Below are 14,843 nucleotides of genomic sequence, written 5' to 3' on the forward strand. Positions count from 1 at the left end.
ACAGGGTATCCTAATGCTTTCGTCCAAGTCTACACTGGAGTCCTGCATGGAGGAGGAGGGCTGGCTCCTAGCTCACCGTCTTCTTGGAGATTCAGAGAACACCAGAGCAAGGACACAGGAGCATGTGACCTTCAGTGCAATAGCCCACCCCCTGGTTAATATGGTCCATCGGATATGAGGCTCTTGCCATCCCACTGCCAATCAGATAGGACGGTCTTCCCCACGGGAAGTGTCCTTGCCCCAAACCCCCAGCTCTTCTTTGACAAGATGAAAGATTTAACAAAAGTTCTTGTTTTATGAGCCCTGGTGGAAATATGGGGAGTGAGGAGGGGGCTATATAAGGGGAGTTCCCTCTCAGGTGGGAGTCCTGTGCCTTTCTCAGAGGGCCACTCCCCTCTGCACATGGCCGCGGAACAGGAAGATTGCAGACCCTTCTGATCACATCTGTCCTCCTCTAGGTTGACGTTAAGGTGGACATTCATGGGGACCATACCCAGTCACACTGAGCACCAGCATCTGGAAAAAGCTCTCTGCTCCCTCAACCTGCTGGGCTCTTGGCTTCTGTCCAGGCGGGATTAATTTCTCTCTGTGCTCAAGCAGCTCGGAGACTTTTTCAGAGAGAAACGTCTAGTGTAGAGACCTGCTTGGCAGAGGCCCTTCGCGGTTGTTGGCGCAGAAAGGTGGCCTTGGGTGCATCAGTGCTTGGAATGCACGGAGCTCCTGCTAGCCATTGGGATTGATGGTTCCGAGTTGACCCGTGCTCTGAGCGAGGCACAGAGCACTGAGCAGGCGACTCCTTGGTAGCGGGTGTCCCAGGGTGGCCAGCAGGGTTGTACATCAAGGCCATGTCAGGTGAGATTGGGAGATTGTGGCAGCGTGACCCAGGCTTCTTGCCTGTAGAAATCCCCCCCGTACTTCCGGGCTTAGTTGAGACACTGCCTCTTCTCCATGAATCTGCCCTTGATTTCCTCCTGCTGTGTCCGAGCTTTCCTTCTCCTGACACCCTATGGCCTTGCTGGTTCCGCTCCTGTGCCTTGTGTTATAGTTGTCTGTGGACCTGTGTGATCAGAGGCATCGTGGAAGGGGGACCCTAACTTGGGTTTGAATCAGATTCAGTCACATTTTAACTGTGACATTGGATTGGGCACATGGCTTAACCTTTCTGAGCCTTCATTCTCTCATCTGTAAAATGAGAATAATACTCACTTTACCGAGTTGTTTGAAAAATTGAGTGTAGGGCATGTGTAACACTTGACATACCCTAGGCATTTAATAAATGGTAGATAGTGTCTTTTTTTTAGACTATAAGCTCTTAAATTAAAAAGAAATAGAATCTTATTCATCTTTTTATCTCCAGCACCTGGCACAGTGCCTGGGACATAAGTAGGTACTCAATAAATGTTTATTTGAGTCAAATGAATTACTTTTAGCACAAAGATACTTCTCACAATTTCATGTGTCCTATTTATTATTCCCTAAATAACTTGAGCCTCTGTTTTGACTTCTATGGTCTTTTAATGAAAGAGCTAGAGAAGACATTCGATATCCAAATGGGGGACAGGGAGTCTGATGTGATGCAAGAGCTCCTAGGAAATCTTCATGTTATTTCCTGCCTAGATCTGATTGATGCTGTCAGGACAGGCTGGCTTTGATGATCCATCAAATGTGGGTTTTTTTTCTTCCAGATTCTTAGAATTTGCACCAGGTATACCCCAGAACAAGACACCATGACTTTTTCAGATGGCCTTACCCTAAACCGAACTCAGATGCACAATGCTGGATTTGGTCCTCTGACTGACCTTGTGTTCACCTTTGCCAACCAGCTCCTGCCTTTGGAAATGGATGACACAGAAACAGGCCTTCTCAGTGCCATCTGTCTAATCTGTGGAGGTACCAACTACCTAGAAAACCCTCATAAGATTCCATGAAGAACAACTTACACTTGTAATTTATGGGAAATTCCTCATGTCCATTTTGGAGTTATTTTGCATGGAAAAAGACGTGTGAATAAAGCCAGGCATGTCTGCTTGGAGTTTGTTGCATTTTTCCTTATTGTTATCAATTAAAGGTATTTGGGATCTGTCTGCTCTGAAATACCAAAATGCTGTTTATCCAATTGCCACAGGTATTTTTTTAAGGTAGGATCAGACTACTGTAAAATGAATTGCCTAGGGACATTTTAATGATTATCCAAGGGACTTGCATGTGCTGTTGGCTAATTTAGTGGCTGAGAATACAAGTCATTGTGTTGGCCCCCCTAACAACCCTTGGAAGACTGGGATAAAATATGGCTTTCTTCTTTGTAGTGACCCCTACTGGCTCGCAGGAGGCTGAGTCATACGTGGTTAAAAAGTAATGGCTTTAATTAGGGGGCCAGTTTACCTTTTATAACCATCCAGCTCAAGGTTTGTTTTAATTCAGTTCAGTAGTGACACCTTCTGGTCATGAGAAGTAATTATTTCCCTGGGACAAAAGCAACCAGCCATCAAAATGTGCTCCGGACCAACAGGAGGGACAATCATTTTCAAGTACCACTGCTTAAAACAGTTGCATATATCTTCAAATTTGTATATGTGATTGAATCATCAAATTAATAAAGTCATAATGTAGTAGGAACAAGGAAACAGAGAAGAAGGGAAATGGGCAGAGACCCTTCTAGCCTGGAAAGCACATAACTCTTTCTGTCCTGATACTAATTGTTTAATACTTTATTCCTGGTATCTAGACCGCCAGGATCTTGAGGAACCAACAAAAGTAGATAAGCTACAAGAACCATTGCTGGAAGCACTAAAAATTTATATCAGAAAGAGACGACCCAGCAAGCCCCACATGTTTCCAAAGATCTTAATGAAAATCACAGATCTCCGCAGCATCAGCGCTAAAGGTACGTCTCTCCGGTCTGCACTGTATTCATGACGTGGACTTGTGGTCCTGAGCAGGTTGTATGACTTTTCTAAACCCTGTATTTTAATTCAGGATGTTTGATAATAGCTGCCTTTTTGTTGTTGTTTTGGAATTCATTTCTCATTGAAAGAAAAAGGAATTAAATAGTACCTACGCTTAAAAAAAAAAGAAAAGCTCAAATCTTTCTTACCCTATTCAACGATCTCATTAGATTGAGAGCTTTAAAATTCAGATGACTAAGTAATTAGAAAAAGTATTTTCAAGAGAATGTACTAAATGACAGGCTTTTTAATTTTCGAGTTTTATACATTTCATTCTAGCTTTCCACACATGCTCTGGTTTATGTAAACTTGACTCCAGTTTTCCCTGAACATCCAAGCTTCAAGAAAAATGAATAGTCCTTAGGGTAATTGTTATTGGATAAGTTTCTCTCTCAATCCATGTAGCCATTGCTCTCTTGTGTACAGGCAGATTTACTTCTGCACGCTTCTAAGCAAAGGAATTCTTGCCTTCCTGAGAGGTATAAATATTCTCTGCCTGGTGATTTTCAGTTTATGTGGCAACTTGAGCAATTACAGAAGCGCTGAGAGCCATATCACAGTTGAGTGTGAGAGTGGGGTTTTCTGTGGAGAAAACTCAGCAGCTGTCTCTGGTACCAAATGTGCTGTTGTTTGTCGTTCTCCTTCCCCATTAGCGTCCTCTGTCCCTGAAGACGTTGGTGAGCCAAGAAGCAGAATGAACTTGACAAGGAGTCCCAATTCTTGAGCTCCTTCTAAAAGGTCTCTTCAGTGAGACGTTCTGAGTTCATCCCTAGCATGGGATTCACGGTAGAAGCAAACAGCAGAGACCAGTGCCTGACCGTTGTAATTATGATGTCTTTGACTTTAAAACAATAAGGCTGTTTAACTCAATACTGTCCTTCCCTATATCTAGCTAGACCAGTGCTAAGGAATTTACTGTGATTATGAATATTCTATAATCTGCCTTATCCAATACAGTAGCCACTAGACACGTGGAGGTCTCAAGCACGTGAGATGTGGTTAATGCAGGCGAGGCACTGTTTTCCTAGTTGTGTTTAACAAATTTAAATCACCACATGTAGCTAGCTACCGTACTGGACAGTGCAGTGCTACATCAAGTTGATAATTGCCACACGATTATTATTCAAGTCACTTCCTCCATCTGTGGTAACTGGGATCCTTTCAACTGTCTCATTTGCAAGGTATCCTCTTTCTGGTCTTTTATCAAGAACTTCTCTTCGTAAACTATGTTAAGTAAGTATATACTGATATTGTTTCATGAAACTGACTGAGGCATGAAATTATCAAATTTAAACGTCACCACATCTCTGCTGCTTTCCTATAGATATAATAAAAATATTTTAATGTTGTAAAATTAGGATAATCTCTAGGGGACATTGGTAGCACAATTTTCACCCTTGTTGAAGTAGATGAGATTTGACCTCTAGTTATTCAGTTTAACTCCTTATCTCTACCAGATTTCTATTATCTCTTTTTAAAAGGTGCAGAACGTGTAATTACCTTGAAAATGGAAATTCCTGGATCAATGCCACCTCTCATTCAGGAAATGCTGGAAAATTCTGAAGGACATGAACCCTTGACCCCAAGTTCAAGTGGGAACACAGCAGAGCACAGTCCCAGCATCTCACCCAGTTCTGTGGAAAACAGTGGTGTCAGTCAGTCCCCACTTGTGCAATAAGACACTTTCCAGCTACTTCAGACATTCCCCAGTACCTTCAGTTCCGGGATTTAAAATGCAAGGAAAAGAACATTTATACTGCTGCTTAGTTTTTGGACTGAAAATATATTAAAACTCAAGAAGGACCAAGAAGTTTTCATATGTATCAATATATACTCCTCACTGTCTAACTTACCTAGAAATACAAACTTTTTAAATTCTAAAAATCAGCCATTTCATGCAACCAGAAACTAGTTAAAAGCTTCTATTTTCCTCTTTGAACAGTCCAGATTGCATGGCAAAGACCCAGTCAAAATGATTTACCCCTGGTTAAGTTTCTGAAGACTTTGTACATACAGAAGTATGGCTCTGTTCTTTCTATACTGTATGTTTGGTGCTTTCCTTTTGTCTTGCATACGCAAAATAACCAAGACATCAAGGTTATGAAACAGACTACTGTACAAGTCCAGCTAAAAATGTTTCAAAAAGATAACTGTCTTGCTTTCACAGAATAATCAAGACATCAAGGTAAGGAAATGGGACTGTTGTACAGTATGACAAGATAAGGGTAAAGATATTCTAATTTAGTTAGTATGGAAGCTTGTCCTTGCTCTTTTTGATGCTCTCAAACTGCATATTTTATTTCATGTTGCCCAGTAAAAGTATACAAATTCACTGCACTAGCAGAAGAGTATTCTGTATCAGTGTAACTGCCAGTTCAGTTAATCAAATGTCATTTGTTCAATTGTTAATGTCACTTTAAATTAAAAGTGGTTTATTACTTGTTTAATGACATAACTACACAATTTTTAAAAAAAGATACATTTTTACAGTAATGATAGCCTCCAAGGCAGAAACACTTTTCAGTGTTAATAAGTAAGTTTTTGTTTACTTATTCACAAGCCATTAGGGAAATTTCATGGGATAATTAGCAGGCTGGTCTCCCACCTGTACCATGTAACGCTAGTGTCCTTCCTGATTCATGCCTGATAGTGGGGGTTTTTTCCCAGCCTTCTTGATGCCCAGGGGCTAACAAACACTGACTCCTAAAGGCATGGGCAGAGAACCTGCATCCTTTGACCTTGTTCAATCACTATGAAGCAGAGTGGAAGCTGTGGTAGAGTGGTTAACAGATACAAGTGTCAGTTCCTTAGTTCTCATTTAAGCACTAGTGGAATTTTTTTTTTTGATATATTAGCAAGTCTGTGATGTACTTTCACTGGCTCTGTTTGTACATTGAGATTGTTTAACAATGCTTTCTATGTTCATATACTGTTTACCTTTTTCCATGGAGTCTCCTGGCAAAGAATAAAATATATTTATTTTAAATGTGTATTGGAGCTTTTACTACACCTTCATCTTCAGTAAAGAGACGGAGAACACAGTTCCATTTTTAATGTTTAAATTTCATTTCAAAAAGCAGGTCTGTAGTCTGCAACCATGACAATTAAAATCTGTGCTAACGCACGGCAGTCTATAACAATTCTACAAGCCGATCAGACAGTACATGACATTTCAATGAGTAAAAAAGAGCATAAAACTGTATGTGTAAGAACAAAATGTTAAAAGGCCTACCACAATAATAAAAAACCATCAATTACATCATCACATTAAAATAAGCCAGATGTACAAAAGTCTGAGACAGAAAAGACAAAAGGACAACACAAGTTATCTGTTGAAAAACGTTTCTGTGCTCTTTGGGCACTTAATTAAACATTGCAAAATCAACATCTTCTTCTTCATCAGACTCTGCAAAATATTTTACTTCTTTCCTAGCCCGACCAGTCCGTGGCAGAGAGGGTGGCTCCGAAGTGAAGTCTGATGGGAAGATATCCACATCTGAATCCTGATCAAAAGATGTTTTCTTCAGTTTCTAGACATTAAAAAATAAAAAAGATTTAAAACCCCAAAGTTAAAAGAAAAAAAAGGACTAGTGTTAAAAAGAATTATTATTCCTTACACTTCACTTATATTTGGGAAATACTAAAATTAATAGTGCTTTTTTTTTTTCCTTTTTTGGCAAGGAAGAGCAGCCCTGAGCAAACATCTGTTGCCAATCTTTCTCTTTTTGCTTGAGGAAGATTGTCCCTGAGCTAACATTCATGCCAATCTTCCTCTATTTTGTTTATGGGACACCACCACAGCATGGCTTGATGAGCAGCACGCAGGTCTGTGCCTGGGATCCTATGCCAGTGGGCTGGCCCCAAATAATGGTGCTTTTAAAATCAGAATTGTAATGCTAACTTAACTGTAAGACCAGTTACCTAATGATTTTTATGAAGGGAAGAACAAGATTATAAATATTATCTCAGACAAGTAGCATATAACTTGGATGAAATGGAATACTCTTAAGTAGGCTAGTTTATGCCACATTTTAATCCAAGAAATAGTCCTGATTATATAGATTTATACTTGGGTAATTCTTTAACCATATACAAGCCCCCTATGGATAAGAGATGCTAGGTTTAAAGCTGTTACAAGACAGCACAGTAATAAGTGAACTAAGCCAGTTATAGATGATCTTAAACAAAACCATGCATTAAAAAGATGCTCCTGATTACCTTGCTTGTTGTTTTGGATGTTTTCCTGCCAGGGTTATAATCACCCTCATTTTCAGAGCCAGATGCTTTCCTTTTCTTTGCCCCTCGGCCTTTACCTTAAAATGATACAAACAGTGTTTTCTCAAAAGGTTAAGTGCAATATAAAAAGATAAATGCCAAAACATTATACTTGACTTCTTTGGCATGCCCCAGTCAGTACTGCAATCCTGACCTTTTTTTTTTCTTGTGAGGAAGCTCAGCCCTGAGCTAATCTCCATTGCCAATCCTCCTCTTTTTTCCTGAGGAAGATTGGCCCTGAGCTAACATCCGTGCCCATCTTCCTCAATTTTATTTGTGGGACGCCTGCCACAGTATGGCTTGACAGGCAGTGCGTAGATCCGTGCCCAGGATCCAAACCTGCAAACCCCGGGCTGCTGAAGCAGACCATGCGAACTTAACCACTATACCACCGGGCTGGCCCCCTGATCTTTTAATATGAATGATGTAGAAACAATTTGGCAGCATCATTCAGTTCTGGGGTTAACATGACTAATATTTCACAAATACATTTAAACTAGTCGGAAGGTCCTGATGACAAATTTTAATGATCAAGCCTCTGATATATAAAAGAAAATATTTGCATTTTGCACATGTGGTCCTTGGGTCTGAAAAGAAAATCTCTTAAAAGAGTGCTTTTTAAATTGTATGTGATGAAAAAAATTTTTGTTTCTAATTTGTCATAGACTAACACTTTAAAAAATACAATAAGTACTAGAAAATACATACTTTAACACAAATTATAAAGGTTTAAATGCTTACTCTAAATTTTACTTATCTCAACACACACTAGTAACAACCAATTGCAGGTCCCATTTTAAGTAGCATAATCTTAGAATAAACCTCCCAGTATTAATCATGAAATCTGTCAAATCCACATTCCTACTCAGACCTAGAATCACCACATGCAGCCTGGTTTTTTTTTCATCTACCTAAGCCTCTTATTCTCATCATTGGAGGAGGAAGGGAAAAAGATAACATGTAAACGGTGACCCAATGTTCTCCATCCTACAATGACGCCAGTGAAAGAGAAAATGGAACTAAATTGCAATTCTAAAGTTTTGAAAATTCCTTAAGAGCTATGACCAACTAGACTGTACTAGTAAGAAAAAAATAGCCTAAATGATTTTGGGATGTCTCATTTGATCAAATGAATCAATGAAATGGCACTTGTGAATTTATAAAGGTTTCAAATCATGCATACCCTAAGTACTGACCTCCTCAGTCACTATGTTTTTTTTCCACCCCCTATTCTTCCTTGTTTCCATGTAGGTCTACATCTCCTTATCCCAACCACCACTTTAAGAAATAAAATAAGCACATCGATGATAATATCTGTCAGTTGGATAAAAGGTTGAGCAGCTACCCTTAGAGAAACTCATGTATTACATGTATTTTTTTTAAAGCATCATTAAGGACTTTTGAGATTCTGGAGGCAAAGAGGGGGTGCCAGGGAGAAGAACTAGTGCCAGTGCCCTTGTGGGGCCCTGAGTACAGCTATTTCATTTCCTAGATGAGCAAAAAGCTCTGGTCTCAGAGTCCTAGCTCTGCCCACTCCAATGAGTGTCACACTTTAGTTAGTGAAGAGCCCTCATCTACCTTTTCAATAACTACTTCCAGTGAGTCCACTGCAGGGGGTCTTTGAACCATTCTTAGGTATGCAAGTTGCTTACTTAACCTCTTTCAGTCTCAATTTCTTGATTTGTAAAACAAAGTGACTGAACTAAACTGCTATATTTCCTATGGACTCTTAATTCAGCACTGATTCTTAAACACACTGCTTATTGAGGAGTAGAGCAATTTAAAATAAAATAGGTACCCAGTCTCTCTAAACTCAATGAGTAGAAGAGACTAAATATTTTCTACATGGCATATGTTAAATGGTTATACTAAGATAATCCTCACCTTTTGGTGTTGTAGTCTTCTTTGGAATGCCAAATTCTGAATCTGAGTCAGAGTTTATAGTCTCTACTTTCTTCTGTTTGGGGATTCTCTTGGGCTTAGGGGCTGTATCTGAAGATGCTTTTCCTATTAAGCAAATTTCCATTTCATAGATCAATGTAATATACTTAGCAACAAACCAAGCTGAAATGAGTTCCTATAACAGAATTTCTTACTGCTGATATGAAATTGAGTAGCCTTAAATAATAAAACGGTTTCTCTCCACTTAGTGCCAGTGTAAAGGCAAACAATTTCTCAAAGATGACAAAATGGTTTTTATTGAATTATGCATAATTTGCCTTTTGATAATTCAAGTGAGATATTTTAAACAAGGGCCATTAAAATGAATTAAGCAGTAAGTTTTAAAAAGCAGTAGTAAAAAATATAGCCTAGTCATGACAAAAAAGTAACATATTTGACACATTAATTATAACCCAAGTATAACTACATGTTAAGTTTTAACTTTTAAAACATTTGGAGAAAAAAAAATTTTTATGGGACCCTCAAATACCATGAGTAGGAACTAATTCATTTGCCCACAAAAGCTGAAATTAAGACTTGGCATTTTTATGTGGAAAGAAATATTAAAATTCTAGATAAGTAGACAATAGATCCAAAGGCCTTTGTTCTGATTGGAAAATAGACCTTGTTTTTCAGCTTCATTTACAGTCTATATGAAAATTGATGTCAGTCTTTATTTGTGTGATTAGTAAAACTTATTTGAAAAAAAGTGCATTGAATTAAGCATAGACTTTTCTATTAAAAAAAAAATCCCACACTAATTCTATGAAAAATGTATTCCCAGTCCCAACTGAGAGCCTAGAGCTAAGGCCCCTCACTTGAACAGCAGGAGGAGCCCGTGCTCTTACAGCAGTGGCAGCCACAGATTTTATGGCTTTTCTCCCTAAGTCCTCATGACTAAATTGACCACAAGAGCCACACGGCAGCTCCAAGCAGGAGTATAGGCTTGAAACAGCTGTGTGTTCTGGGCATCACCTTTTTTCTTCGGAAGAATTTCCAGGCTTGCAGTGTTAGGTGGCACTTTCAACCCTACTGGGCAAATGTAGGTCAGATATCTGAGTACTATGAGCTGCCTTTTTGCTGTAAACTACTGGAGCTACAGAATTTAACTTGTATAATAATTTATGTAATTTGGAGTTAACATAGATGATCCCACAGAGGGACATGATGCATCCTCTCCATGAAATGATATTTTGTGGGAACTGTATTTTTGGAGGAGGCTAAAGGAAAGCTGAGGTCCCTGGGGTCCCTGAAATCACACCACACAGGCATCACCCATTCAAGTGACACAAGGCTAGTTCAGCTACTGCTGAAACAACCAAATAGGACAGGTGTTGTGGTGTGCTAGCCTTTTAGTTAATGCTAAACTCTAACTCATTAAGTTTAATAGGAGTGAATAGCTTGATGAGGGAAACAGGTCGATATGTTCAAAGAAGTGATATGGCTCCCAAATTTTGGGGTTGGTTATAACATTCTCATATGAAGATAATAAAAAAAAGATGCTTAAAGGGAAATTATGGTGCCTGTCTCAGTTTGAGTTCCCCAAAAGCAGACCCCACCTGATCTCAAGTACGAGTATTTATTTGGGAGGTGAAGGAAAGGGAGTACAAAAATGAGACAATGAAGTGAGGACAACCATTAGTGGATAAGTTATCAAGCCTGCCATCACTCTGGGAGCTTAATCCCATGAGGAATCTCTGAGAGCCAGTGGACAACATATATCCCCAAGTTAGCTAACCTGAGGGGCGAGAACACTAAGATACTTGCAGACCAGCTTTTCTCAATCACTGGTAAAGGGTGGCTGTGGGTGGGGAAATGTTAATATTCCAGCATAGCAACAAAGAGAAAGTCCTCAGGCAAAGAAATAGACACTGGCCAATGTGCAATGCATTGGCTAGAGAGGCTCCTGTAGCCAACCAATTTCTCATCACGGTCCTAGTGCCTTCAGAATAAGTAGGGACTTGTACTGTTCTGCTACATCTAATACATGTGTGTCTACAATGGTATTGTCTGTTGTGCACTTTTAAGATCATGAAGGAATGGTCCATACTGTTTATTTACTTGCAATTACTAGCAATATCTTTTAAACACAAAGCATTAATACTGACCTCCTTCAAAAATACCAAGTTATGTACCTTGGTACTAGTAACAGATTCATGAATCAACTCAAATCAACTTAGATTAATGGACAATCTAAGACTATGGAAAAGAAAGAAGCTACGTGACTCACAAAGAGAAAGAGGTCCCCAACTGAACTGACCAATCATTCCACATGAGGAGTTAAAGCACGACCTACATAGATAACACAATCAGGCTACTAGGAAGACAAAATTTTAATCTATTTTACAACCTAACAACTACAGGAGAGCTTTACTAGAAAGCTATCTTTAGACATCAATGCATGGAATTATTTTATAATTACAACAGCTTTAAAATGAGGTCCTACAGACATTTTAATAATTACCTCACATGGTTAGAAAACAAGAAGGATTCCCCTTATACACATTTATAACAATTTTCTAGTAAAGTTCTAGTGCAAATAATTTCAAATTGTATTAAATTTCCTTTAACATCAATATTCTCTACATGGTTTATGCAACGCTTAACAAAATCAAATATAAGTACATACCCTTTTTAGCAGCTGCTGTTTTACTTGGAACTTTATCTGTTTGTTTCAGACTAAACGATGGTGAAAAAACAGAGGCAGAATCTTCTTCATTACTGTCAAATTTAGCTGAATCTAAAAGTTACAAAGCTTTTTTCAGTAAAGAGATTCTGTAAGCACTGCTCAATAGTTAAACTTTGATTCTTTTTACTGATGACTTCTCTTTAGCTAGATAATTAATCTTATAAGTTTCTATTTTGTGATCATATAACCCACAATATACAAACAGCTGAAAATAAAAAATATAACAATGTTATATTTCAAAAATGTTAGCTCTGTTGTACAACAATATAGAAATGTATAGAGTAATAATAATTCCTAATAGTCCCAAATGTTTATCATTTAAACATAACTAACCAATTCAAAAATAAATACTGACTTATTTTTTTATTTATATTTGTGTGTGTGAGGAAGATCAGCCCTGAGCTAACATCTGATGCCAATCCTCCTCTTTTTTTTTTTTTTATTGAGGAAGATTGGCCCTGAGCTATCATCCGTGCCCATCTTCCTCCACTTTATATGGGATGCCGCCACAGCATGGCTTGACAAGCGGTGGGTCAGTGCCCGCCCAGGATCCAAACCTGCGAACCCTGGACCACCGCAGTGGAGCGTGCGCACTTAACTGCTTGCACCACCGGGCCGGCCTCAAATACTGATTTATTTTTAAATGAGATATTAAAAAGTTCTCACTGATTATTTTAGTATCTACACATCTAATGCGCTTAACCATTTCAGGAGTATCAGTAATAATGTTCATATCTGAAAGAGTAAATATTCATCTTTTTAAATCAATTTTAAATCATTGAAGATTAATTTAAAAGGCATGTCAACTTACCTTCAGTTTCTTTTACATTCAAATTAATTAAATTAATGAATCAATTCCTTCCTCTCTCAAACCAAAAACAAGGACTCCTAAAATGGCTACTTGGATGTAAGTGATAGTTTTATTTAACTGTTTTGACATGCTGTCAAACATGCACATCTGTCTATACATACAGAATATGTACCAGATCTATGTATGTCTGTCTATATGTATGTATAAAAATATGCAAGACAGTGAATCAATTAAGTCTAACTAGATTGTTTTGACCTTAAAAATTCCACACACAAATATATAGGGAATAAAAAATATACACCCTGACTAAATTTGCTTCTATGAAGGTTTTAGTCTTTCAGCTACTAGGGTTTAGTTAAAACAAATCTGCATATTGGTTCTCTTATAGTTTTTAAAAAGCTGTCACATATAGATTCACATTGCCATGAAAATCAAATTTCTATCTTCCAAAATTTCTCTTTCTATATTTTTTTCTCTCATTCAAACACTACACCCAGTCCCCACTCCCCCTAACTCCAAACACACACACAGGTTATCATCTGCCTATCCACCTAACTGCTTCCATAATGCCTATTTTGACCAATCAGTTGGGAATCACCTCAGGAAAAACTTATTACATTGAGGAAAATGTTAAAAGAAAGTAAGCTTTCTACTCATAAAAAAATCCATAGCAATGATACAATAAGTAACTAATGAAAAGACTAAATGAGCATACCATCTTCTGACTTCTGAGAATATGAAGGAAATGAGAAGAGATTCCCAAAATCCTGACTTTTTTTGTCATGCGAAGATTTTCTACCAGAAAGAAAAATTAAACACAATATAATTTAAATATCTGGTTTAAAACTTGATAAATTATATAGAATATGTACTGCAGGATTATAACTACAGAACAAAATTTTAGTTCTCTCAATTGTTTCTCTTTGTTAAAGACAGGGCAACCAAAATCTTTTTTTCTCTCATATGCACAAGTGTGCATACATACACACACAGAAACACCAGACAAAGCAATGATTTAACATAAGAGAATGGAAACTGGGCTAAGGTTTAAATTTACTCCAAATATCACTAAATTAAATCTAATGGTTGACAGAACCATTCTAAAATTTAACATCAGTAAATCACTAGCAAAAATCCAAGGAGAAAGTCAGAATCTCCAGAGTAGGCAATAATACTATTTCTGATCCCAGACCGCATGTGGTAAAATATTTCTTCACAATAAGTGGTAAAATACTTCCTTAAAAACCGTGAAATAGTTCACAGAATTCACATCCTACATGTTAGTGTTCACACTCACCAGAGGCAAGAAAAATCAATCAAGGCCAAAGCTAGGGAAGAAAATTAAACCTCCCAATTCTGAAGATTTAGTAACTTTTCTCTGAACCAGGGCTGTCAAACTATGACCCATAGGCCTGCTGCCTACTTTTGTAAATTAAGTTTTACTGGAACACAGTTACACTCATTCATTTACAAATTGTTTATGGCTGCTTTCTTGCTATAATGGCAGCACTGAGTAGCAACAGAGACCATATGGTCTGCAAAGCCTAAAATATTTACTATCAAGCAAGTACGTTATGGAAAAAAATTTGCCAACCCATGCTCTAAACTATAGCAACAGTTATGTAAACAGCTGCAATATTTATTCCATTATGAGGAGGACCTTACCTAGAATGATACCAATTTCTTAGAGCTTACTATAAGAATATCTTTGACACATGCCTAAACAACTAACTGCACCCTATAACTGAATAGCAGTCATTTCATTACTTACTCTGGAGTAGCTTTTGATTTGCCTGGTGAAAATGTATATTCATCTTTATCTAGGCCATCTGAAGGAACAAATTCATCTTCTCCATCATTTGTTATGGGAGATGCTTTAACTTTCAATTCCTCTAAATCATTATTGTCATCATCATCATCAGCATCATCATCCTCTTCTTCTGAGAAATCAAATGTGTATTTAGGCCTTTCAGCTAGGAGAAAAATAAAAGTAAAAGTTAAATTCAAATCTAGCTTTATCTACATGAAATATTATTATGAATAATGCATTTGAAAAATATTCCATCTATCTCTAAAAATACACAAAGAAAACAAAGAGACAAGCTTTTACAGAATAAAAGCCAACAACTTTGGCCCCAGTTATTTTGATAGCGTTAACATCTATCTTGTACTTCCCAGGAGG

The 14,843-nt window shown here is 37.8% G+C and overlaps 2 protein-coding genes across 11 annotated transcripts in view; one reads left to right on the plus strand and one right to left on the minus strand.

Moving 5' to 3' along the window:
• Nucleotides 1–5,929, plus strand: part of RARB (retinoic acid receptor beta) — an 824,831-nt gene extending 818,902 nt beyond the window's left edge. For all 9 annotated transcript variants that reach the window (XM_058553917.1, XM_058553915.1, XM_058553911.1 and 6 more), the window contains 3 exons: nt 1,686–1,890; nt 2,726–2,884; nt 4,427–5,929. In XM_058553917.1, coding sequence (XP_058409900.1) covers nt 1,686–1,890; nt 2,726–2,884; nt 4,427–4,623 — 561 coding nt within the window. In that variant the 3' untranslated portion in view covers nt 4,624–5,929. The remainder of the gene's footprint in view (nt 1–1,685; nt 1,891–2,725; nt 2,885–4,426) is intronic.
• Nucleotides 5,930–5,982: 53 nt separating this feature from the next.
• The window catches only part of TOP2B (DNA topoisomerase II beta), a 62,968-nt gene continuing 54,107 nt past the window's right edge, over nt 5,983–14,843 (minus strand). For both annotated transcript variants that reach the window (XM_058553903.1, XM_058553900.1), the window contains exons 31-36: nt 14,433–14,634; nt 13,377–13,456; nt 11,791–11,901; nt 9,105–9,227; nt 7,164–7,258; nt 5,983–6,475 (exon numbers count right to left, since the gene is read on the minus strand). In XM_058553903.1, coding sequence (XP_058409886.1) covers nt 6,308–6,475; nt 7,164–7,258; nt 9,105–9,227; nt 11,791–11,901; nt 13,377–13,456; nt 14,433–14,634 — 779 coding nt within the window. In that variant the 3' untranslated portion in view covers nt 5,983–6,307. The remainder of the gene's footprint in view (nt 6,476–7,163; nt 7,259–9,104; nt 9,228–11,790; nt 11,902–13,376; nt 13,457–14,432; nt 14,635–14,843) is intronic.

Source organism: Diceros bicornis, chromosome 2, assembly GCF_020826845.1.
Source record: "Diceros bicornis minor isolate mBicDic1 chromosome 2, mDicBic1.mat.cur, whole genome shotgun sequence".
Classification (NCBI taxonomy): domain Eukaryota; kingdom Metazoa; phylum Chordata; class Mammalia; order Perissodactyla; family Rhinocerotidae; genus Diceros; species Diceros bicornis.